The following is a 26,587-nucleotide window of genomic DNA, read 5'->3' on the forward strand; positions in this document are numbered from 1 at the left end:
GAGTGCCTTCCTCTGCCACACTACACTGCTTTAAGAGGAGATCTCACTGTGCAGCCCTAGCTGGCTTGAAGTTACATAGACCAGGCTGGCATCAAACTCAGAGAGACCCACTTACCTGTCTCCCGAGTCCTGGAATTAAAGGTGTGCGCCACCACAACCAGGCTTTTAAGACAGTTTCTCTGAACCCAGAGTTCGCCGGCTAGACTAGCTTGCCCACAAGCCCCAAGGTCTAGCTGTAACCCTCAGCAGCACTAGGGTCATGGTGTGCATCGGCATGCCTGGCAGCTCTGACGTGCTAGCATCCATTCAGGGATGGAACGGAGGTTCTCTGCAGGAGCACCAAGTGCTCTTCCCTGCTAAGCCACCTTCACAGCCTATAAATTAGTTTTTCCTGATAAAAAATTAAGACACATGAGGAAATCCAACATTTATTGAGTACATACTTAGTAACAGCAATACAGTTTCTCAAGAAACACCTGAGCTGAACCCTCCAGATCAGAACAAGGCATCTTCCAATACTGGTAAGCTAGACCCCAAGTCTGTATTTTTTTTATACTCTCCATTAGGAATTCTCAAGATACACAAGTAACTTATAGATATTCACATTACTATAAAACCAAAATATTTTAAGGTAAAAGCAGTTTTGAGGCAGTACTGTCTACACAGCATGGTTCCTCATGATGCCTTCCCGCGGCTTCACACAACTGTGCTCCTCAGCACAGTACCAGAGCAGAAGTGAAGACTTGCAGCCTGCTCCAGGTTCTCCTTCCCATCTCACAGACCTTTCCATACAGAGCTCATCAAATTCCTCTGGCTCTCACATATTGGTGGTAATTCATGTAATAAAGGCATGTTCTGATGAACTCAACAGGCACAGTCTAGAACAATGCCACAAGCTATGGATTATTTTATAGCATTTCAGTATTCCCTGAAGAGATTTTATATAAAAGCTGAAAATCACTATTATAGTTTTTTTTTTTTTTTAATTTTTAAAAAGTCCACTTGGAACAGTTCAAACAGAAGTATCCCTATTGTACTACCACAGTGAAACAATTTACTTTTTGAATGGCATATAGGTTGTCAGGATTTCTTAATGAACTTTTAGAAGGAGTGGCCATGGTATGCTGCATGTATAAAGAAGCTCTAATAGTCTGACTGCATATGTAATCTACACAGGTCAAAGGTCCCAACCAGTTCTCAAGTTTGATAGTAAAATATCTGGTGTTCACAGTATTATTGAGTAAATTCCCTACAAAGCTCCTAACTGTTTGAAATTTATAGAATAGGCTAAAATCCCAGGAGATACTTGTAATTATTAGCCAGGATGAGGTGACAAGTTTTTAAAAGTAAACCTGACACTGGTATGTAATCAATTATAGATTGCCCAGGCCAATATGCTATTACACACTATCTCATGATTCTCTAAGTACTACATATTTGGTTAATACACACACACTTTTAGAAGCTTTTCTGGGTTTTTGGGTTTTTGTTTTTTTTGTTTTTTATTTGTTTTTATTTTGCTTTTTTGAGACAAGATCTCAGCAAAGGCCATACTGGCCTTGCATGTACCTCAGTTTCCCAAGTATTGGGTAACAGGTCATGTGCCACCATGCCTAGTTTTGATCTGTCTTAAATCTATATAACTCAGGGTTGGTTTGTTCTTTTTTTTTTAATCTTTATCTTCAATGAATTAAAAAATTACCAAACATTAGAACAAGTTAGGCAGGCTTTAGAAGAAAGAAGGGCTGCTTTGGCAACGTAGAAAAAGATGACGACTGCAAAACCAGTCACCTTGGTCTACCTCCACTGAATACTAAAATGCAGTAAGGCAATTATTACTTTAAGACACTTGAAATTATACTTAATGGATAACTGGCCCCACACCTGACATATTGCACACTCTATTTGTCTTCTCTATTCCAAATAACCAAAAACATTTTTAAAAAGACAGCTCAACCATCTTTCTAAAAAGACATCTCAAAGAGGGTAACGGTGCTTATGCTATCTATTATAGGCAACTGGAAAGGACAGTGTTTTTACTTGTTTTAGGACATATGTCTATGTTGCCTGTGTGTATGTATGTGCACCACACGTGTGTCTGGTGTCCAGAAGTTGGACGAGGGTGTTTGATCCCTTGGAGTTGGAGTTACAGGTAGTTGAGGACCACATGGGTGCTGGAATCAAGTGCTCATAATCACTGAGCCAACTCTCTGTCCTGACAATGAATATTCTTTAAAGTTTTGCTTTTACTGTTTCTACAATCTCCTGCCCTCTGGAGTCCCCTGACAACAGCTCAGTTGATAGTATCCCCACTGAGGAATAAGTAGGTGTAACCACTGTCTCAGCCACCATTCCAGGTAACGCCACAGGCTAAGGATTATTTTATATTTCAGTACTCCCTGAGGTGGTTTTTATACAAAAGTTGGAAATAGCTATTATACTTACAAACAAACAAACAAACAAACAAACGGCCTCTCATTAGCAGCGCTAGGGAAAACTGATAGGAGAGATTTAGACGATACAAAGCAGTTCCCTTCACAGACTTCCCCTAGAGAAGCTAAAGGACATTAAAATGGAGAGTATGTGTGTTTCCACAGGGAAAGAAAAGGACAACTACCACTGAATGACCAACCAGTGAACAAGGTGACCAAGAATTCTACACGCCTGGTATCAATGACTCAAACAAGGCTGGCTCTGCTGTCCCCAGCCATAGGCTCCAGGCAGTGTAAGGCAAGCGCTGACCTAGGCAGGGGACCCCATGTTTCCACCGTTTCCTCCACGTGCACCTATCTCCCCACTATGCTTCCATCTTTCCCTCACTCAGCTTTCCACCATTCTCTTTCCCTCTCTCTTTCCCTCTGTCTTTCCCTCTGTCTTGACTTCATCTGCACCATCCTTTCCTTCTCTACTTTCTGTTCCTTCCACACACCATCAACAAATCTACACTGGAGAAGTCAAAAAGCTCCCAGCCTCAGGAGGCAGCCCATGGCAAAACGACTCCATCAACACTGCTCTGGCTGAGGAGCTACCGGCATTCCTCCAGTCACCCCTTCCAAGCCTCACCTCTCTGGCACTGTGCAGTCAGCACACCTCCAAGCCTTCGAATAAGGGAATCCAGGCCAGGCCCCGTCTGTTCTGGTCATTACACTGACATCTGACATAAGGCAGATGAGAGCCACAAGGAAGCAATGGCTAAGACAAGAGTGGTGTAGGTCATGAGCTCGTCTTCATAAATGAAAACTGCATATTCTTAAAACAGACTTTCTAGAGGTTTTTCAAATTCTTCTCACACAAATGAAGTTTGATGCATTTTAAGATCCTTTCTCTAAACAGCCTCAACCAATCACAGTGGAGCACAGAGGGCTGAGTCTTCAGCTACTGAGAAAACAGCATCTGAAGGAACAAATACGAATACAAATCCCTCTCTTGTCAATAACCCCAACTGCTTCCTCTATCCAAAAATAAAACTTATAATTTAGCAATTGTGCCAATAACTGTGACATCCTAACTTCAACCTTAAAACCAGCATAATAATTTCCAGTGCTTCCTCAACTAGCTGACTTGAAACCTTCTGAAGAATTCATTCAAAGCAGAATCATCGTGTCCCAGGTGTATTTAAGACAAGCAGGGAAATGGGTTTAAGGACTGGTGATGAGATGGAACCCAAGGCCAGCTGCTGCTGTTGCTAGGGATGATGTAGTTGCTGTAGTTACTTGTAAGTACCGAAGCATTCACTGCAGGGACACAGATCGGTGCCTGAGACTTTAGAGTAAAAAAAAAAAATAAATAAATGAAGCAAATGTGGCAAGATCATGACCAGTGACAGACATGACCAGCAGAGCCGCTGCATGAGGCTCTTACCTCCTCCATCTCATCTTCTATTATTTTCTGTACTGCTAGGCCCTGAGCACACGAAGCAAGCACTCTTAATACTGAGGTATAGCCCTACTCTACTTTGATGTAATTTTTAATCTCTTCATTTAAAACCTGTCTTGGTGACTCCTTCCTAGACGCAGTGTATGTAGGACATCTGTTTTTGGCAAGCTCCCTCACATTATCAGCCGAAGGGTAAGGAAAAGGTTCCAGCTCATGTTTCCACCTAGCAAGCTAAACTTGAACACAGCCACAGGAGCTTACTTTATGATGGCATTCTGCCAAGGAATCATGGCTGCTGCTCCCTCAACCTAGCTGAGTACTGAGCTAGTTAACAATTCCTCTCCTGGGCACAGATACTTTTGATGGTATTTCAAACCTTCTCAGTCTGACTCTGGCTGAACTACACAGGTGAACAACTGTACTGATCACCTCTTTAGAATATTCCTACAAAGGATACGGGATCTTTACAACTGATACTGTCCCTTCATAACGTCCCTTTCTCCATGTAAGCAATAAAAATCCAAAAGAAAAGGAAGACAACCCAGGACTCAGGAGCACCTGGTAGGAAGAAACATGTGCCCCAGCATGGCACATGCTACCCACTCAGAATATATTAGGTGTCAAGAAAAGAGAAGCAAGGAACAATGTTTCTCATCTTCCAGATTTTAAAAAGGCAACTGTCTTCAATGGTGTTCAAAATAAGAAATGCACACTTACCCAAATCAAAACAACTTTTTCTACAGCTAGATATAAAAATCTTCTTCCTCCAAACCATCCACCACATCTGTCTAATCTAAAGTAAGGCTCTACATTTGCTTCTTCAAAAGGATCCTGGAAATGCACTTTGAGGTAGAAGGAAAGTCTGAATGGACCACTGTTAATCTCACAGGCTTACGTATTTGGTCCATTGCGTTTTCCACCGTCCTGTTAGTGTTGCGATTAGGTTCTTACTTTATTCTCAGCATAATATATTTTGCTTCCAGAATGCCCAGTAAAGCTGAAATTTTTCACTTAAAGTGATTTTTTAAATGTTCCCAAATATCTTAGCGCTTAGGTTTGGCAAGACAGTTTAATACATACAAAATGAACACGCTTCATTTGTCAACACACACACTCACACACACTCACAAAGAAGCATGTATGTGAGTGTACACACACACACACACACACACACACACACACACACACACACACACACTCACACATACAATCCCTTTAAGTTTTCACCATTTTCTCCTCTCTCATACAGCTAATTTTTAAATGTGCAGCTTCCTTAAAATCTACAAATAATGTCAAACATGATTGTCACCAAGTATTGTAGAGCAGAGATGAAATGTATGCGGGTACAGATTGTCAATGGTTACATTGGTTACATCACATTTTGTAAGAAACAGAACCTTTCTGCTCCTGTAAACTTCTCTCACACTTTAAAGTGAGGTTAGTGCTGACATAAGTTACTGCTACACTCACAGCTTGAATGTCTCCACTATTCGAGGTACATTTTCTCCATCCATCCTCCCAGTCCTTCCTTACGTGATTAAGAGCCAACCCAGCTCCCAGCCCACACTGTCCAATGCTGTCATTAACATTGGAATGACACCAAGTAATGTTACAAAATATCAGAGATCAAACCGTCTTCTTACTGGAGCACAAGAGTGTAACTTATTCTTCATGACATGGATATACTGCTCTTTAGTCTTCCAAAGAGGATTACTCTGGAGACGGGAATGCCTCCCTGAATCCTTCTCCAATCCTATCCTTCACATCTCCTGAGGCGTTGCTGGTCCAGCCATTCACTTCAGTCACGAAGAATCACCTTTCCTTTGGTGGAGTGTCATAACGGTTTCTTATGCTTTTTGTCAACTGCTTGATAAATATTTTGTAAGTTTTCCCACAGTACGTGTGAGCTGTCTTCTGCAATTCCAGTTCTAAAGGTTTTAGTAAGGAACGGATGGAATCATCCTCAAGAGAACACTAGAGAAGAAACATAACAGGCAACAATACATACAAAAGTTTAATTATTTTCCAAATAAGTTCTTCAGTCCATTAAATATTAACAACTTCCATTTGCTATTTCACATGAAGTACACTTACCCAGTGTTATCAGTGAATTAAACATAACTATTAGAGAAGGGGACGATAGCAAATCTCTGAAAACAGGGAGACTTTGGAAAGAAGCAATGCAAGGGTCTCCCAAGCCAAGGGAAGAACACATTCAAGAGCAGAAAAGATGCAGAGAAATGCTGGAGGGAACTGGTGCACGCCTTTAATCCCAACACTCAGGAGGCAGAGGCAGGAGGATCTCTGTGATTCTGAGGACAGCCTGGTCTACATAGAAAGTTTCAAGGCAGCCAGAGCTATACAGAGAAACCCTTTCTCAAACAAACAAACAAACAAACAAATAAGCAAACGGATGCAGAGAAATTGGCATAAAATGGCTAAATCTTGTTACAGGCATCTGGAAGGAACCAGTAAAAGCCAGACTCACTTACAGAAAAGGGCAGGCCGTCTCGCATTCACTCCATCCCATTCCACCCTCTGAATCCATGCAGCAACACTGCTGATGCTGACTTAGACATGAACACCACAGCCAGAGCAGGAAGAGTGAAATGATTCACTTCCCAAAGAAACTCAGAGACATAGTACAGTCTGGCTACGTGCCTCCAGAAGATCCATGTTAGATTGGGCCCTGATCATTCATAGTGATACTGGGAGGTGGTGGTGGATTTAGGAGGGGGAGCTAGTAGAGGAAGTTAAATCACTGGGAACATTCCTTGGAGGGGAAAGGGAACTAGACTACTCCTGTTCCTTCTCCTGCTTCCTCTGCTATCTGTTCTCATCATGATGTAATGTTTTACCATGGGCAATGGGACCAGGTGACTATGGATTAAAATTTCTCAAACTAAGAAAAAGAACAAATCTCCCTACACATAACTGACAAACTCAAGTGTTTAATATAATGGGAAGCTTGTTTCCATACTGCACAAAAGGATCCAAGGATAGACACATATGAAAACTGCTAAGTACTGCAGACTCTTCACAGGGCTGTTATAGCACACGACTGTCTAGAAAGTAAGTAAGCCAGAAAACATCAGTTAAATGCTGATGGTATATTTTTGGCCCCCTTTTATCTATAATGTAAAAACATATAGAAATCTGAGATAAAATGAACTGAGATTATCCCTATGGGTCACAGTACACCAAGAGGAAGAAAAACAAGCTCCAATCAAGTGGGGACTGAACTACAAGCTACCTCCCTGCTGGCTCACTTCAGTGTGGCTGGAAGATGCTATGCAGACTGACAGGAAGAGATCAGTGGGAGCAATTATCAGACTCATAAATGGTTACAGAGCGGAGAAGAAGTGCTGTTGAAGGCTCATCACTAAATGAGGCAGCTCACAGAAAGAGGGTGTGGGACGCCGAGACCCGGACCGCTGTGAACACTGTCCTCCAGCCATGACAGGGCTGCCCCACAGAGTCTCAGCGGCTGATTATCTACATGAGACCAGGCAAGACTGGGCAGAGCACCAGTGTCATGGAGGGATGGATTTAAGAGGTGGCACCCCTCCTTAAGGAGTTAAGAGGCAATTAATGGTGCCTAGATGTAGAAGGTCTCTTTTCTAAAGCTCTACATTTTCCTCAGTAGTGTGCCCACTGGCAAACTGGAAGGAAGAAGGGAGGGAGAGAGGGTGAAATGGTAGGTGGGTGAGATGGAGAGAGAGAAGAGAGGTAAGAGAGAGGAGGAGGAAGGGAGGGAGGGAGGGAAAGGACATGAAGTAGAGAGACTACCTGGGTAGAGGAAGGATCAGAAGGACAACATGAGAGGTGAATGTAGTAAAGTGCATGTGTGGAAATGTCCTCAACCTGTCATGACATATAATATATATATATATCTTATTATACATGTCATATATATGTTCTATATGTGCTAACAAAATACTATGTACAAGAGGTGAGCTAACAGTGACCTGAGCTGAGAAAAGTATGACCAAGACACCTTCTTCTAGTAAGTCATGTAAACAGGAGAAAAAGAAACCAAAGCTCCACCCTCAGACAGTGTAGCAAATCTGAAAAGGAAGGTGTACCTGTGCTTCTAGCTAAATCAGAAACACCTTCAGCATCAACACAACTTGAAGGAAATATAATCATAGAGGGTAAGTACCCCCAAAGTCTATAGTAGTTCTACGTGGGTCCCAGATGTGAACTGTGCGTACAGCATAACAACTCTAAGAGGAAACTACACAACTGTAAGCCAGCAGGAAGCGTTGGTATTTACTAATCAAAGGAGCTTAGAAACACAAAGGAGTCAGATACACCTGAGTTTAATATTGGTCTAACAGTTAATAAATACCATCAGTCTTAATGAAAAAATAATTGCAGTTCTTAGGTATCAAGAAGATAATATATATAATATATATAATTCAGGTTCTTTAAACTATATTTACAAACTCCTCGTGATACTGTAAATTTCAAGTGAAAACTTTGGGGGAGCAAACCTTACATTTCTTAGTGCTTCATACACAGCTCTGAATGCTGGCTGCTTGTCGTCATGGTAAACACCTCTGTTTCCATGAAGAATAAAGACTCCTTCCTCTTCTGCTTCTCGGCAGTTGCTTCCATATATACAATGATCTGGTCGGTAATTCCATTGACACGGAAAAACAAAAAGGCTTTCTACAATGAAGAAAAACCCAACAACAAACAGAAAAGTAATAAAGCACACAATGACTCTACAGAATGTTATCACTTAAAAAAGTATAGATGGTATTTAGATTTCTCCCAACCGAATCAATATTCAGATCTTACTGAAAATATAGACAACCATTAATATAAGCAAAACTCGAACCAACGTGTTTCCTATGGTACAAAGGACTGAACTGAGGACACTGTATCCACTAAGCAAGTACTCGACCACTGAGCCAGCCCAGACCATTGTTTATTGCTTTCTGACTTTTAATCTATGATTGGTTTTACAAATGTAAAGAATTAAAGGGATTTAGATGATTACCTGGATTGTGAAAAAACATGATATTTAACAGATCCTGATCACCCCACGTGATGTTTAGTTTGTATTTTTTAAGCAATGGCATAAGTATGTCTCCCCACTGTAGCCGCGCGGTGGTCATATCGTTCTGTTGATAAAAGCATTGAAAAGTTTTAGCGTTCACGTTCTAGGGGCAGCATGGCAGCTCCCCATTCTTCCCTAAGAACCACTGCAAAGCCCAAAGAGAATGGAAAACCCCCTAGTTACAAAACCATGTGTCCTGTATAGCCCTGCGTGTGAGAGGCTGCTGGTCTAGACGGGAGGCCCCACTGATGGTAAGAAAACCATGTGTCCTGTATAGCCCTGCATGTGAGGAGGCTGCTGGTATAGACAGGAGGCTCCACTGATGGTAAGACAGGACTAAAGCTGATGAAGCAGACAAAAGACCAGCGCAGAGTGGCATGGCAGCTCACCTACATGTCCCTGTTAAGGTAAGAACTACAAAAAGTGGTTTCTTGCTTTGTTTCTTGAGACATGGTTTTACCAGTAGTCTAGGGCTATCCTCAAACTCATGACCTTCCTGTGTCTGTTTCTGGGAAGCAAGATTACAAACTGTACCAGCACAGTCATCTTTGAAAGTTCGTGGCTTGTGGCTTAGTAAGGCTGGGTTGCTTCAGATGGCACTGCAGATGTCCCTGGCCCCCTACCGGGGTAAGCAGAAATTTGTCCACACCATCCCAGGAAAGATCACCGAGCCACCAACCTTCACTCACTGAGACTCCTGTAATGTATTACTCCCAGATTTGGGGGGGGGGGGGCTACGGTACATAAAATTCATCATTTTTTTTATTGTTGTTCCTTATTTCCCACCCTCTACAAACTTATTTTTGTCAAGCTTCTTGCTTTTCTTTTTTCCTTTTTATACACAGTCTTATGTAACCCAGGCTGGCTTTGAACTCGTGGCCTAAGAGCTCTTGCTTCTCTCTGCCTCCCAAACGCTGGGGAAGCATACTGTGTATTAGCATTAAAACTTTAATTGTATGTATTTATTAATTTCCAATAATTTTCTTTAGACTTCCAAAATAACAGTGGTCTTGACAGGAAAAAAGAAAAACAATCACATGCCAGACATTGTTCTGAGCGCTACTGAGCAGTTCAACCCCAACTCTAACACAAACGTGAGTCCATTTGAAGGACACAATCTACATCATAAAATATGTGAGTGAGTGTGTGTGTGTGTGTGTGTGTGTGTGTGTGTGTGCGCGCACGCGCGCACGCGTGCATGTGTGTATGTGTATATATGTGCATGAGTGCACATACATATATGTGCATATATATATAATATATAAAGATGTATATACATACACAAGAATGAGAATCTTAATTCTAATCCCCAGGATCAATGTAAAAAAGCAATGTTCAGGCATGTAACTACAGTGCTGGGCAGGGGCAGCCAACAGGAAGATCACTTAGCTTGCCAGCCAGCCACTGTAGCTAGTTCAGTGAGGGATCCTAACTCAGGGGATAAGGTAGAGAGTGAGCGAGGAGCAGGACCCCTGCTGTCCTAAAGCTGTCCTCTATGCTGGGAGTCTTCCTCTTCCTCAGAGCAGCTATGACTACCTGCATCAGAGCATCAGCCTCCCTCAGAGAAGCAGAAGCAGGGCTTCCCTCTGCTAGCTCCCTCCCCTCTGACCTTTTACATGTAATTCTGTCTTGGCTGCACCCAACCCTGTGGAAGGTTAACTGAAGGTGGAGCTAGGAGGAAGTTGTCACCTATGCTGGAAGGAGGCTTGCTGGTGCTACAACTAATAATAATATAGAAGCCACCCACTCTCTGGTAAAATAAACCCTCTACGCCTATGTTCTATAATCAAGCCGAGTAAGTTCTGGTTCCCCACACTGGACTGGTGGCGCCACTGCTCTACAGATTTCTACGGCTCTGTCATCAGAGTAGATATGCCTCCCCAGAGAAAGTTCCCAAAACAACAAGAGATAAAGCTTGTACCCATTAGGTAGGAAAAAAAACTAATCAAAACACTTTGCACATATTGCACAGTATAGAATACATACAAGAACAGAACTCAGATCCTAATTTAATGTACCTTTTGTTTTTCTAATAAATAAGAAATGTTAAGTAAGCTTTCATAATTTTATAAGAAATAGGAAAGGTCTTAGTATGATCAAGAATACCTGTAATCTCAGTACGTGGGGAGATGAGGCAGGAAGATTAATGGGAGTCTGAAGCCATCCCTGAGCCACATAAGGCCATAAAGAGGCCCTGTCTCAAAAAAGAAAGATGGATGGAGCTGGGTCAGCCATAAAGGTAAGGCTCACAACCAGGACGGAAAAACTGGGAGGTGACTTGGTGAGTAGCATGCTTGCCACACAGTGCAGATGCCAGCCTTTAGGTCCCCAGGAGGCAGGTAAAAGCCAGGCAGGTATGATGGCCTCTTGGAGGCAGAGGACCCCTAGACTGAGCTAGTTGAGCCGTAACTGGTTAAGTCCTTCAATTTATCATGAGACACTACCTCAATAAAGAGTGACTAAGGAAGAAACTCAACATCAACTTTAGGTCTCTGCACGCATGTGCACACAAACATGCAAATATACAATGTGTGTATACCACACACATGTGTACACATGCAAAAAAAAAAAAAAAAACAATGATTCAACATCACAAACATCATCAGGACAGAAAGTACTTGCGTGTATCAACAGTTTAAACAACAGTGCCTGTTTATCAAGCAGTAAGAGACACACAGAACAAAAGAGAACATTCACTGTTTTAGTTTTTTAATGCTACTATAATGTAGCAGATTGGAAATGCACAATCATAACAGCAAGAACAGGGTGTCAGCCATGAAAATAAACAATCATGGTCTTTATTATAAACAGGTTCTCTTTAGGTTTTCATGTAATAACCATGAGGACACATTCGTGGATCTTTAAGGAACAATCTGGAAAGTGACTAGGAGCCAAATGGCTAAAGACCTAAAATTTATAATCTGTGCCCAAAGTTACTGAACAGGGGAAACCAAGGCAATGTTTGCTACAGAGACAGAAAAACTATGAAGAAAAATATACATGAGGAAATGTATTTTAAAAATCAGTAGATGTTACAGAGCCGTCTCAGCAAGCTCTTGTGGAACAATGCTGAAGAATGACATCGTCACAGAGCCACGTCTCCATCTGGCTTAAAACCAGAAAGAAGAAAGGAAAAGCGGGAGGCAGGAACTTCTCAGGAAGCTGAGAATGAACTTCAAGAGCAGTAATGAATTTCAGCTCCGTTGTCCAGTTTTAAAATCAAAGTGTTAGGTTATGTCCACTTTCTTTTGCAATACTACATCCATAATTCTGTGAAGTTCAAATGCAGTCAGTGAGAAGTCAAACCATTCTCAGCAGACAATCTTACAGCACCATCTTCTGGCATGACATCACCAAACACAGTCTAGCAAGCAGAAGAGCAGCCATGTGGATAGGCTGCTTTCACATAAGAAAGCTTTATGGCCCATGAAATGTAACTGCCCAGAATCTAAGAGCAAATGAAACAAAGTCTCCATTGTTCAGCAGGAGCTGATGCCAAGTGTCAACTTGACTTCACCTGGAGTTAACTGACACCCAAAAAAATAACACCTGTGAGGGGGGTTCTTAATTAAGGCGCATGAATTGGGAAGACCCATTCAGTTTGGATCTGGTCACACCTCCTGCTGGCAGCCTATATAAAGGACATGGAAGGAAGCTCTTTGCCCTTTGCCTGCGCGCCCTCATTCTTGATGGCAAGTCCACCTTCACAAGCATTACAGCCAGCCTCTTGAGGATTCCAGCATGAAGACCATCGGACACATCTTCCCGGTGGACTAAACAACTACTGGATTCTTAGACTTTCTGTTGGTTAACTATTGTTAACTATCAGAAGCACATCCTATAAGTCACTGTAATAATTCCTGTATGTATATGTTTATATATGTTCCACATATATTACATATATTTAATGAAACAATTTATTCTATCCATTGTCTTCTTCTAGAGAACACTATAGTACATGAATGATGGAAAGGCTGATATACAGTAGTGACAACAGCAAGCAACACTCTGCCCATACTGAAGACAACACCAGCATAGACAGGGAGGTGCACAGCTTTCACCCCAGCCCTCTGGAGGCAGAGGCAGGCAGCTCTTTGCCTGGTGTGCATAGAAGTTCAGAATAGCCAGGAGCTTTAAAAAACAAACAAACCAACCACAGGGAAGAAAAGAAAGGAAAAAAGAAAACATTCTACATGACATAAAGATATGAAGATTTAAACTGATATATAGAAGGGACAAATAACAACATATACACATATACACATACACACACACACATACACACATACACACACACATATGGGATGGGGGAGGGACAGTGAGATAACATCTCATCTGTGTAGCTCTGGCTGGTAAAGAGATACTGCTCTGCTTCCTGAGCAAGGGGATTAAAGATGTGTACCACCACATCTCAGATATACACACGTGCACACAGAACATATTTATTTTTCTCTTGTTTTGCTTACAAGTAAGTGTACTTAACCTGAGTCCCTGGTGCTCTTTGAGACCAGAAAAGCCATAAGATCCCCTGAAATTGGAGTTACAGTCGTGAGCTGCCTGCCATAGATGCTGGAGACTGAATTTAGGTCCTCTGTGAGAGTAGTGGGTACACTTAGCGACTGAGCCATCTCTCCAGCCCCCTATCTATGTGTGATTTAAAGAACTGCTTCATTTTTATTTATGTGTATGTGTGTTTGTGCCTACAGAAGCCAGACGAGGACCTCAGATCCCCTGGAATAGAAGAACAGGCAGTAGTCAGCTGCCTAATGTGCCAAGAACACAGCACTGTTCACAGTATAAGTTCTTAACCACTGAACATTTCTCCAGCCCCTAGTGTAATTTAGGTTTTAGGAAATCCAACACGTTCAGAAGAAAGGGAACCTCAGTACAGCGCCTGCGCTGTGCACTACCTACCTTGAAGTACTTCCTCCTCATCCGGGTCATGTTCATCAGCATCACTCCAGAGTTCACGCCCGTCCTCCCGTAGTACGGGTGCCGGGCAAAGCGATTATACCATCCGATTCTAGGCTCCTCGTGCTCTGGTGCCATCGCAGCGATTTGTGTGGAATTAAATTTCTTTAGTAATGACCAAATATCATCGACAGGTCGTAAGAAAAGGACATCAGTGTCGACATACAGCAGTGAGTCAACTTCTTTCAGTATTAACTATGAGGACAGATTTGAATAATTAGTTACAGATATATTTAATAAAAGGAGAGTAACAGAAATTACACCTAGGTGATAGCCAATTTAAAATCTTTTAAGGTAACTTTTCTGAAATTTGTCATTTTTAAAGAAATCATACTTTGCTATTTTTTTCATCAATTTTTAGAAATGACAGAAAAACAAGCCCTAATAAAAACCACAACACTTCCAGTGAGAATTTATCACAGGTCAGGAGAAAACTGTCTCCTTGTTAACACTACACTAACTTCTGGTGGGCTCACATGTGGAGCCTTAACACAGAGGCAAGTACAGGCAACAGAAATGAAGGTCTCTCAAACCCATCCCCTCCACTCCCTACTTCAGTGCCCACTATTAAGTGCAAGACATCTTTCCAATGGATTGCTATGTAACTAGCACTTTAGCTGACTGAGAAAAAAGACCCATGCCTCACATTAAATAGCTGTGGCACTACAATAATTCAATGTAAGGCTCATATTAAGCCTGGCATCATGCCTTCAATCCCAGAACTCAGAGGCAAGGTCAAGTAGCTCTCTAAGTTCAAGACTAGCCAGGTCAACATACTGTGCTCCAGATCAACTAGGACTACGAAATGAGACCTTGCCTAAAAAAATTAGGTTTGTATTAAAAAGCTTACAAAGTCCTCATGTGTGTGTCTTAGCACCAGAAAGGAAATTTGACAAAGATCCTAGGATCCAAATTTTTTAAGCATAGCCTCCAAGATCACTGTGAAGCCAACTTGACCATCAGACTCAGAATGTGAAAGCTGGCCTTGTGGCCCAGCACACAGGAGGCTGAGGCAGGATCACCTCAAGTTTGAGGCCAGCCTAAGCTACAGGAGACCCTATCTATCTAAAAACAAACAAAAGACTCAAACAACAGGGCTGGAGATGGCACAATGGTTAAGCACACTTCCTGCTCTCCCAGAGGACCCAGCATCTAGCGCCTATGCATCCACATCTGGCAACTTACACCACTCCAGCTCCAGAGAGTCCCAGATCCTCTCTGAGCTCCAAAGGTTCCCACATGTACATGTATTCATATACATGGGTACACATAATTAAAAACAATGAATGTTAAGGAAATACTCAAACTCTATTCTTAGTTTACTCAGTGCTTTGGCCCTCTTAGGCAGCAACTGAAGATTCTTCCCTATAATTCATATATTTTCCAGGAATTGCGCCTTTGTTTTGTTTGGTGTTTGGTGTTTGTTGAGAGAAGGTCTCTGTTATGTAGCTCTGGCTGTTCTGTATCTCTCTATGTAGACCAGGCTGGCCTTAAACTCCCAAAGATCCTGCCTGCCTCTGTACACCACCACACCTAGCAGAACTTATGCTTCTACCTTGAGCATTTGCATTGCCATAAGCAAATACATTTTTAAATTGAATATACGACAAGAATTTTTAATGTCAGGACTTAGAAAAATAACTGTGGATTTTAATTTTTAAGTCAGATCAACTCAAACTTATGGTATCTTTAGATTGGGGTTTGTTACCCAAAATCATCACCAAAGAGCTCTAGTAAGCAAATGGCTCCTCTGCACTCCCCACCCTGCCCCACAGCTGTAGAGTGGGTTCAGGCATCACTTAGGACATCAGGGATGCAGCGGTCTGACTCCTCTGGCTGTGCGTGCCGCCAAGGGCCTGAGACCTGACCATTTTACTTTCCCTTGGTTAAAGCAGGCCATGTTTCTCGGTGTTGAGGATAAGCTCCACCACTGAGCTAATCCAAAGCCCTAGACTTTTCAGTTTTTATTATCTTTGTTATCACTTGGACTTGTTCTATGGAATTCTTTTCTTGTGTTTGACATGTGTCTGTTTACTTAATGAGGCTTATATGTAATTATTCAGAAAGTCTTCTGTGGTGGTTTAAATAGGAGTAGCTCCCATTGGCATAAAGATTTGAATGCTTGGTCACCAGGGAGTGACACTATTAACAGGTGTGGGGGGCGGGGGGGCAGGGTAGCTTTAAGGTTTCCAGTGCTCAAGGCAAACCCATTGGCTTCTTCTTCCTGGTGCCTGTGGATTTAGCCAAAAGCCAGCCCCAATTAAATGTCTACCACTGTAAGAATTGCTATGCTAATGGTGTCCCTTTACAGCAACAGAAATCATGACTAACACATGTTCTGTGTAAAATTAAGTTTCAAATTTAAACAAGAGAAAGAAACGAAACACTGGGAAGGAAAACGACTCACTGGCAAGAACAGCCTCTGGGAAGCACAGGGCTTAAAGAGCTTCTTCCACTCCATGGCACTGTCGCTTGGGAAGGTGATAGGGTACAGGCTATAGTTAAATCTCTGTAGAAAGGACCAGCTGTCGAGCTAAAAACGTAAAAAGGAACTAACGTTAAAAACATACGTCAATTTAGATTTGTTTTACCTTCAACCTTCTCTGTAATATCATAAACCAATAGCTACAAAACAAAAATGCTAAAACTTAAAACCACATTTATGTTATACAGTTCGAAGATTATTTTCCATTACTTCCTTCATTTTTATTTCAAATCTAAGAATCGTAATGATACATTACAAACACTTCCATCAAGATCTAAGGCACAGTGGCTCTTTTTAAGTCAATGTTCAGGCCACTGAGATTGCTCAGTCCAGAAATGACTGGTTAGAGGGGGAATGTGAGTTCAGATCCCCAGCACAGTGCTCGGGAGGAAATAGGGAAACAACTATGGCCGCTCAGTAGTCAGCCTGTCCAAAAAACAGTGAGTTCCAGGCTAACCAGGAAATCTTAGCTCAAAAACAAAAACCCAAAAAAAGGCTGAGCACACACAGGTGCTTCCTGCTAAGCCCAACATCCCAAATTTCATCTCCCTTCATTTGTTTAGAATGTTCTCAATTATGTGTGATAATATATGTGATAAAAAGTTTATATTACTCATCAGACTAACACAGCACCAGTTGAGTCCACTTTTATGTAAGTTTAAATGTAGACTGGTATTCCTAATACACTATTCTTATAAATACATATCTAGTGCCAATTTTTAAAAACCACTAAGGACCCAATTTAAAAGAAAATCTACAATGAATACTACTCTTTCATGTTCCAAACTCACTTCAAAACACTGCCTTGGTACAGACTCAGTTAAACATAATCTATCATTGTTGCTTCCCAAAGGGCTTATGCTACTGCAGCTGTATAAATTGAGGCATGGACCCTCCATAGGCAAGCCTCAGCCCGAAGCTCCTGCCTCAGCCTGTGATGAAATGAAATGAGGAGCACCTGCCAACAGGGCTAGCTTTAGAATTTCTGGTTCAAATTACCCATATCACACAGAAATGACAGGGGAGGTGGGGGACAGTTGAGAGCAGGCTAATTGATTTGTCTCTTCAGACACTCCTCAAAGCACAAGCACCTTCCTACAGAGCTTAAGAATGCTTCTGCTGTGACACCCTGCTTGGTGCCCCTGTTAATTATTTTAAAAGAATAGCAATTCCTGGCTGGACATATGGCTCAGCAATTAAGAGCACTGACTGCTCTTCCAGAGGTCCTGAGTTCAATTCCCAGCAACCACATGGTGGCTCACAACCATCTGTAATGGGGTCTGGTGCCCTCTTCTGGTGTGTCTGAAGAGAGTAATGGTGGCGTACTCATATGCATAAAATAAATAAGTCTTTACATTAAAAAAAAAAAAAAAGTTCGGTAGTATAGGGGCTTTTCAGGTGTTCAGAGGTCTCTATAAATTGGCTAAGTTTTAGAAGCTATGCTTTGTGCTTCCCACAATTATAGTTAATTCAGTCATTCTGGATTTCTGACGGGGTTGAAAACTTATAGCTATTTACTATAAGAGAAAAGATTTGAGTGGATGGTTGTCAGCTGACATTCATCCTAAAGCCAGGTTCAGAACTAAATGTTTTAGTTAGGATAGATGACAGAGGTGCTGGTTAGTCAACAAAATGATGGACTGGGTATTAGGACTATCTTGTACCTCACTGGTACAAATTGGCATAATTATGCTCTAATTGTATTTTGAGAGAAAAGTTTCATTTTAACAGGAAGGGTGATGTGTAGGAGGAGCTAAGGTAGGAGGAGTAGAAGAGGAGGAGAAGAAGGATAGGAGAAGCTAGGTGATGAAAGAGAGAAAGAGGGGGGAGACAGGGAGGCAGATATTCATGTATCTCCACCAGTCAAAGATAGTTGTTATATCTAGGTCGGTCAGTGGGTTACACCTCTGATTGAACAATTCCAAACTTATAATGCTTATGATTAACATTATTTTAAAAAAATGTATAAATGCAAAAAGGAAAAGGGGGCATGGGATAGGGGTTTTCTAAGGGGGAGGGGGGAATGGGGAAAGGGGATGGCATCTGAAGTGTAAATAAAATATCTAATAAAAAAAAGAAAAAGAAAAAAAAAGAAAAAGAAGAAAAATAAATAAATAAAATAATGAATGATTAAAAAAAAAAGAAGAAGAATAGCAATTCCATTTTCCCTTTCAATTTACAAATCACTTCAAGATCTTTGTAATACTAACTTCAAAATGAAACCTCTGACATTTTTCATTTAATGTTGGAATATTTTGCAATTTGGTCCATCAAATATCTGATATTCTTACATCAAAGTCAAAGACAAACATTTCACTTAAAACTACAGTAGAGAGCGGGGCCTGGAACTAGGTCCTGTGTAATCCCAGCACTCAGGAAACCGGGGCAGGAGGATCAACGGGAGGTTGAGGCTAGCCTGGCTAACACAGTTGAGATCCTGTCTCAAAACAACAACAAAACACAAACAAAAATAAATTATACTCTAAGCCACAACCTAGATTAAGAGAAAAGAATGGGAAACTGGGAAAGGGGCTAACATTTGAAATATAAATAAATAAAATATCCAATAAAAATGTTTTAAAAGGATAATAAAGTATGCATAAAAACAGAGATGACTCAACAACTTTTACAGTGTAAGTAAACCTTTTACTTACCTCTCAGAATTAAGGCTCTTGGTCAGAAACTAAAAGGCTACAAATGGTATTTTCCTTCAACTTGGAAAACAAAGAGTCTTTATAAGTAGTTAAATCAAATACAGAAGAAGTCCCTAGCAGCCTAGACACTAGACATAGCAGAGAGATGGGAGGGGTGAGGTGAGATGGGGGGTTCACATAACAGGCATCACCTCCCCACCCCAGAGCACACAGTCATCTTCCTTTGCATACCAGGCTGTCCCCTAGTTCCTGTATGGCAACTGTTGGTGAGGAGGAGACAGGCTGCCCTACGCGAACAGCCTCATGGACTCCGGCAGCTGCTAGGACCCAATGCCTAAGCTCATATTCAAAGTGGAAGCCTGTCACCCTATGACGCCCTGAAGGTGCCCTGAAGGAAAGAAGCGTCCTTCTGCAGTCTGTCTTCTCCTCATGTTGGATACAATATGGCTGTGATGGCTGGAGCTTGAATGGCTGCCTCTAGCCATGAGTCCGATCATGAAAACAGCCTGCTACAACCACAACAAAACAGAGGAAGACCCAGGATGCGGCATTCTCAGCCCAACACCCTAGACAGAGGAAGTAAATAAACTCTTCACTGTTGGCAGGACGGAGGTGGCCTGCTCCTGTTTACACACCAGTCTTCCTGTACACTGTACCTGACTCCTAGAAAGCACGCTCTAAGAGAGAAGGTTGCCGGAGGACACTTCTACCTGAGCAGACTCATGGCGGTCAGCTCTGCAGTGTTCACTGTGTGCCGAGTACTTACTCTGTCTTTAAAGCTGTTGTGCAGTTGATCTTCAGCAAAAATGTGGACGTGCAGTGGCTGGATGCTGAAGATCAGAGCTGACTTCAACATGGTCACAGTTTCTTCCAGTCTCTCGCCACAGGCAACCACAGCAAGGTGCATTTCCTCATTGGGCCTTGGTTTCAGATTATACCTAGCAACAAAGAAAAGCATTGCCAACAGCTCGGCATGTACTTACTACTAAGCGGCATTCTACTGTGTTTAAAATCAGAAGTTTACAGCTTCTTAGAAATATCAAGCTACAAAATATCACACTGCTAGCTTAACTGCTTGACCGTGCATGTGTCTACTCTGTCCAGTTTCCCTCAGCCAGCATTCCTCCGGGCAGTCCTCCGAGCACATAACTCCACTCCTCACTGCACTATGTCAAGACAGGAAGCCTGCCATTCAAATACCTGAAATCTCCATTTTTTTAAAATTAAAACTTCTAATTCCATTTAAAACCACTCCATATGCCTTCTTCAACCCAAAATTGGATCACTGTAAAGCAAGTCATCTACGATTTCATCCATCAATATTTCAGTATTTCATCTTATCTTAAGCTATGCCAGTTTCAAGGAGTTTGTTCATGTACCTTTGCTCACTGGTACCCATTCGTCTGCACTCACCAAACACTCACCCAGATGTGTAAGCATTTCTCAAAGGACCTTACACCTTCCTTCTTTGGGGAAGGAAGGGTCTCTTCAGCCCCCTTTCCTGCATAGGCAGGAACTTTTGTGTAGCAAAGCAGTAGATTCAGGCTGGGGGGCCCTCCCTTCCCCTGGTGCGGGTTCCCCACAGTGTTCTAGTAAAGGCACTGGACAGAAATGGTGCCTTCTCCCCGTTTCTCCTTTAATACCTTGTCCTCATATCTGCTAAGTCCTTCATTTCCTAACAAGGAAACCACACAGGTACCACTTATGCTATGACAAGGAAACATGAATTTAGTTTATCTCAGAACAGTAGAACCTATGGTCAGAGAAGGTAATCGAGGCACGTAATTCTACAGAATTTTACATCATCTTCCTGCTAACTACTGCTCATGGTGGTTTTAAAATAAAGTCTTCACTAAAACAATAAAGAGCTTGAGGATGGGAAGATGGCTCTGTAGCTGAACACACCTGTGGCTCTTGCAGAGGACCAGTGGATACTGGAGCTGGCCACCTCCATTCCCTGCCCTCTCAAGTACTTAAGAGAAGAAGAGGAAGTCACCAACCAAGATAAGATTTTACTTATTTTGGTATTGTTTAACAGGTCATCCAAGGTTTCTGCTTTCCTACATGCTCTCCACTGTCACTGTCCACAAGGTGGCTCACAGCCATATGTAACGCCAATGCCCAGGATCTGACTTCCCATTCTGACTTCTGCAGGCACCAGACCACACATTTGGTGCACAGACATATATGCAGGAAAAACACTCAAACACAGAAAATAAGTCTGAATAAAAAAAAAATTAAAACATCACACCAGGCAAGGTGCTGTAGGCCTATAGTTTCAGCACTTGGAAGGCAGAGGAAAGAGGATCCAGTCTGGGCTCCAAAACAAGACTGTCTCAGGAAAAACAAACTCAAATTTGAGAATCTCCAATATGTTCAGTTGCTTAACTGGTCCACACATAGTACATCCCAAAGCCAGCACTCAGGAGCAGCTATTAACTAACCCAAAACAGTCACATGGTGCTCTGAACAGAACTCTGCAAAAAATGTTAAGAAACACTATATACCTTAGGAGAAAAGAAAAATATTCCTCAAGGTCTTAAGAAAAAGACACCTGCCGAAAGCAGACTCAGAGCAGCCACGCCTGCAATCCCAGGACTCAGGAGGTCCTGGGTGGAAGCAGACAGAGCAGGAGGCCAGGGTCACTCTGAGCTAGAGAGCAAGTCTGAGATCTGTGATCTATGATCCACAAGATCCTGTCTCAGAGACAACAACAAAGCAAAAATAAAAACAGTTCACTCAATCCTCACGCATGTTACTAAGGATGGCTGAGCTGTGGGTGTCAAACTGTCTGGCAGCATCATGCAGACTCCAGCATACAAACTGACTAGAGGAAGCATGCACTGAAGTCTGTATTCCTCAGCACCAAGAACAGAAACAACTGAAGAAGAATTAAAAGAAATCCGCTAGAAGCTTCCACATTGCAAGAATTGATAGCTAAGGTTTTCTAAGCATTCACAGGGAAGCAGCCATTCTAGCCCAAATGAATGGTAGGATCTTCATCATGCTCTTAAAATGTACTTTATCTTAATTCAAATCCCTGCAGAGATAAATGCTACCCAAAAGGGAATTTTAAAATAAAATCTATTTTCCATATAGCAAGAAGAAATCTCTAGATTATTCAAAGAACACCAGCGGGGTCCATAATCCAGTAAAGCATGATGTAAGCGGAGGCACAGCGCTGGCTGCCTGTGGGTACAGGACACCTCATAGCATGGCAGCAAGTGGGAGCTAGGTACAGTCCTGAGGCCCAGCAGGATCCCGCAGACCACTCAAAGAGTGGCAGCAGCCTGGTCATCCAGAGAGGGGCCCTGGACTACAAAGGTGTTAAATTTTGCTATAGACAACAGGAATCCAGCTCCCTTGGCAGATTCCATCCCTCAAGTACTTCTAGGAAGCTCTCCAACCAATATTTAAACTTACTGTGACCTAAGCTGCTGGCTGGAAATAGTAATGGTTTAGTTTGATTGTCAACTTGACATAATGTACAATGAACAGGGATGGAGGTCTCATGGAAGAAAACCTAACTGTCTAGGTTAGGCTGGCCTGTGGACACCCGTGGGACACTTTCTTCACTGTGGTTAGTGATCTGAGAAGACTCACCCTATATATGAGCATCAACAATTCAGAGGCCCGGGCTCAGTGACAAAGGAAAATGAAGCCCAGCACCAGTGCACATGTATCGTTCACTGCCCTCTGCTGAGTGCGGGTGTAACAGCTCTGGGTCACCCTGACTTCCCACAACCACGAACTGTAACCTGGGATTTGGAAGCCAAATCAACCCTTGCTCCTTTCCATTGTTTGTATAGGGGTATCTTATCATAGCAACAGGAAATGACACTAAGACAGGGGAGCCTCTCAAAGTGTGAGCATGACCTTCACTTAGGCAGTTCCTTCCCTTGCCTAACTCAGTGCAGAAGCCCCTCTATGGGGCTAAGCAGTGCAAGCAGCCATGTCTTTTCTTACCAAGCAGTGTCTCAGGGGCACATGTAAATTCTCACTTCCAGTAACCTCCAGTACACGAGGAACCCGAGGCACACATAGAAAAGGGAGATCTGGATGCACCTCAGTCATGAAGCTCATGCCCAGCTTGCTCTGGGTTCAGTTTCTAATGTCACCAACAACAACCAAAGGTATGACACTAATGACCGGTGTAACTGAGTTAAAAATGTGAGCATGTTTAAGTAAAGGAAAACTCTTCAAAATCTACAACCAACAAATACAGCATGAGAGAATCATCGTAATCAATACTCTGTCAAAAAATAAAGAAAAAGAATACATTTCTCACATATTTCAAAGTGGACACAGAGACAGTTACAGAGCAGACATAGAGTCTGTGACTGTGATAAAACTTAACCAACAATGTTAAGCTTATGAGACTGACACATATGACCTACTGCATTAAGGAGGCACTTCAATGTTAAGCGTATGGTAGATACCAGCTGACTCCTAGTGACAGCATGAGCAAAAGCGTAAAGCAACACCAGCTACTCATCAGGACTCAGGCAAATCTACACTAAAGGTAACGCTGCAACACAACATAAGCATCCATCACAAATGGTGAGGGCCAGCAGAATGGCTCAGTGGGTAAAAATGGTTGAAGGCCAACCTGACAACCTGAGGTCCATCCCTGGAACCCACAGTGGAAAGAGAGAACCTTAACCTTCTACTGTGGAAGCAGAGAGCCTCTTTCAAACAAGGTGGGAGGTGAGGACCAACACCTGAGATCACCTCTGACTTCTACATCACAGCACAGCAGATCCACCTGCATGCAGAATCACAGAACACACACATCACACACACAAACACATGCACAAGAAAAAAAAAAAAAACAACGTTTAAGGTATTTTTCAGAACGATGACACATACTGCAAACTGGTTTACATTTTTGTTCGCACATGGTATAAACAGATACAATTCTACAAGCGGAAAATGTAAAAGAGGAGAATGACTTAAAGTCTCTTATTTACGAGGCTGATGAGGCAGTGGTGGCACATGCCTTTAATCCCAGTACTCAGGAGGCAGGGGCAGGCAGACCAGACTGGTCCTCAGAGTTCATTCCAGGACATCCAGGGCTACAAAGAAAAAAAACCCTCTCTCATAAATACAAACAAGCAAAAAGAGCCTAATGTAGTGGTATACACCTATTTCAGCTACTTGAAAGGCTGAGACATGAAGATTACTTGTGTTTACAAGTCAAACATCAGCCTGGAACAACACAAAGAAATCTATCTGTCTCTGTGTCTGTCTTTCTGTCTGTGTGTGTGTGTCTGTCTCTCTCTCTCTCTCTCTCTCTCTCTCTCTCTCTCACACACACACACACACACACACACACACACACACACTAACCCTTTCCACTTGCTTACAGGATGCATAACTGAGAATCTGAGACTTCATGTGCACCGTTATAAACACTAAGGGTGCAGCTTGAATTGCAGGCAATGCGTAACTGTTGTAAGGGGAAGAACTGAGTCCTCCCTAGGGATGAATCAGTTCTAAAAACGTATGCATATAAGCTACTAAATGGACTCTGCAAGATGAAATTATATATAAAACAATAAGAATTAAAGAAAAAAGGTCTTATATTTGAGAGGCAGGGTTGGGAGGGGAAAGGCAGGGCAGAAAATATAAGTATGTTTTAATTTTTTTTTAATTGAAAAAAAAAAAAAAAAAAAAAAAGACAGAAAACCAACAACTGCAGCTCATGGATAAGGCAGAATGTCAAAAAAGCAGTGACCAGAAAGGAGGCAGAGGGGAGGACCAAAAGGTACAAAGAATCCAGGGTTCACTGCACAGCAAAGTGATCACTGACAGTAAAAAAAGTATCATATATTTCAAAACAGCCGAAGGGTTGGGGAAAGTCTCAGGGGTTAAGAATACTTGCTGCTCGGACCCAGGTTCATTTCCCAGCATCCACATGGCAGCTCACAACCAACTGTAACTCCAGTTCCAGGGGATCTGATGCCCTGGCCTCTATGACCACTACATGCATGTGATGCATTCAGGGAAAACATTCATGCATATGTAACTAAGTAGATCTAAATAGCTAAAGGCTCTCCACGTTCTCTACAGTGGTACTGTGAGAGGTGGGCAGTGTGTACGCTCCACACCACATCCATGTCACACCATCACACATCTGTTCTCTCATCTAAAGCACACGACCTTCAACTATGCTAGTTTCCTGCTCATCAATTCCTGACAGGAAGCCTTCACAAAATGCCAGGTCTTGTCATTCTCTACAGTCAACTAAGTGCACTATTGCAAACATTACAGTGCAAGCTCTGAAGCACAGAATGCCAGCATCCTGACTCGAGAATGTAGTAACCAACATGGTCCTGGCAAATGGTGAGAGTTTAACTTAGCTGTAAAGAAGTGAGCCTCAAATGTTTTGGGCTCTCAAAGGACGTCAGGCCACTCCCAGGTTCTCCACCAGTGTCTCAGGACAGTGCCTGCCTTACCCTCTCCTATAAACACATGATTCTTCCCTGAAGGCAAGAGCAGGATGGGATACAATTCAATATAGCCTTCCTCACACAGTGACTTTAAAGGTTATACTCCTTCAGTAAGGATGTCTCTATCCTCCTCTTCCCCCGAAACCTCCAAGCTAAAGCTAACATAACCTTTCCTTAGCTGTCACATCCCCTCCAAGATGTGTTTTAGTATACTACCTTTTGGGTTTTTTATATTTTATTTATCTGAGGCAGGTATGCACACACAGTACACACATGGAGGTCAAAGGATCACCAGCAGCAGTAAGTCGTCTTCCTCTACTATGTGTCCTGGAGATCCAACTCAGTATTAGGCTTGTCAGCTCAGGTATCTTTATCAAATGAACAATCTCACTAGCCCCAGTATTAAAGACTCTAGCTTTAGATAAATGACAAATCATGTGTACGAGCACACATGTTATCTGTAATATCTAGTGGAAGCCTTTTATCATCTTGTCTACATAAACTGTAAACTTGACACAGCATAAGAGTCAACTGAGAGCAGAACTCCCTAGATCAGAATGCCATGTGGGCACATTTGTGAGAGACTGTCTTAATGACTGATGTCGGAGGGTCCAGCCCACTGTGGGAGGTACCACCCAGAGGCAGGTGGGCCTTGGCTCTATAAGGGAGCTGAGCTAAGCATGCAAGAAAAGCAGCAAGCAGCACTCCTCCATGGTTCCTGCCTTGAGTTCTTCCCCTGACTTCCCTCAGGAATGGACTGTGTGACCTGGAAGGATAAACCAAATAAACCCTTTCCTCCCAAGCAGCATTTAGTCAGAACATTTTATCAAACTAGAACACACCTACATACCAATCTTTCAGTAAAGCTCAATCATAAATTCTTCTAAAATTTATCTTAATAACATTTGGAAAAATTAGAGCATTTGCACATAATATTATTAAAATTAATAATAACTAAAAGATGAGGTAAAGGAAGAGAAAACCCAACCAGAAAGTCAATTTAGTTATATTTAGTTATATGATACTGAAACACAGGAAAAGAAAGACTGTTTTACACAGTGAAAGGTTTGATCATGTACTA

The 26,587-nt window shown here is 42.2% G+C and overlaps 1 protein-coding gene across 3 annotated transcripts in view; it reads right to left on the reverse strand.

Moving 5' to 3' along the window:
- Positions 1-412: 412 nt before the first annotated feature.
- Positions 413-26,587, reverse strand: part of Gxylt1 (glucoside xylosyltransferase 1) — a 36,128-nt gene continuing 9,953 nt past the window's right edge. For 2 of the 3 annotated variants that reach the window (XM_034517119.2, XM_034517120.2), the window contains 6 exons: positions 19,821-19,992; positions 16,323-16,448; positions 13,859-14,110; positions 8,885-9,008; positions 8,378-8,550; positions 413-5,850 (listed from right to left, as the gene is read on the reverse strand). In XM_034517119.2, coding sequence (XP_034373010.1) covers positions 5,689-5,850; positions 8,378-8,550; positions 8,885-9,008; positions 13,859-14,110; positions 16,323-16,448; positions 19,821-19,992 — 1,009 coding nt within the window. In that variant the 3' untranslated portion in view covers positions 413-5,688. Of the gene's footprint in view, positions 5,851-6,258; positions 6,447-8,114; positions 8,122-8,372; positions 8,551-8,884; positions 9,009-13,858; positions 14,111-16,322; positions 16,449-19,820; positions 19,993-26,587 lie in introns of those variants that run through there. The other variant, XM_076911933.1, reaches the window with a different exon arrangement.

The sequence above is a fragment of the Arvicanthis niloticus genome, chromosome 13 (genome assembly GCF_011762505.2).
Source record: "Arvicanthis niloticus isolate mArvNil1 chromosome 13, mArvNil1.pat.X, whole genome shotgun sequence".
Lineage (NCBI taxonomy): Eukaryota > Metazoa > Chordata > Mammalia > Rodentia > Muridae > Arvicanthis > Arvicanthis niloticus.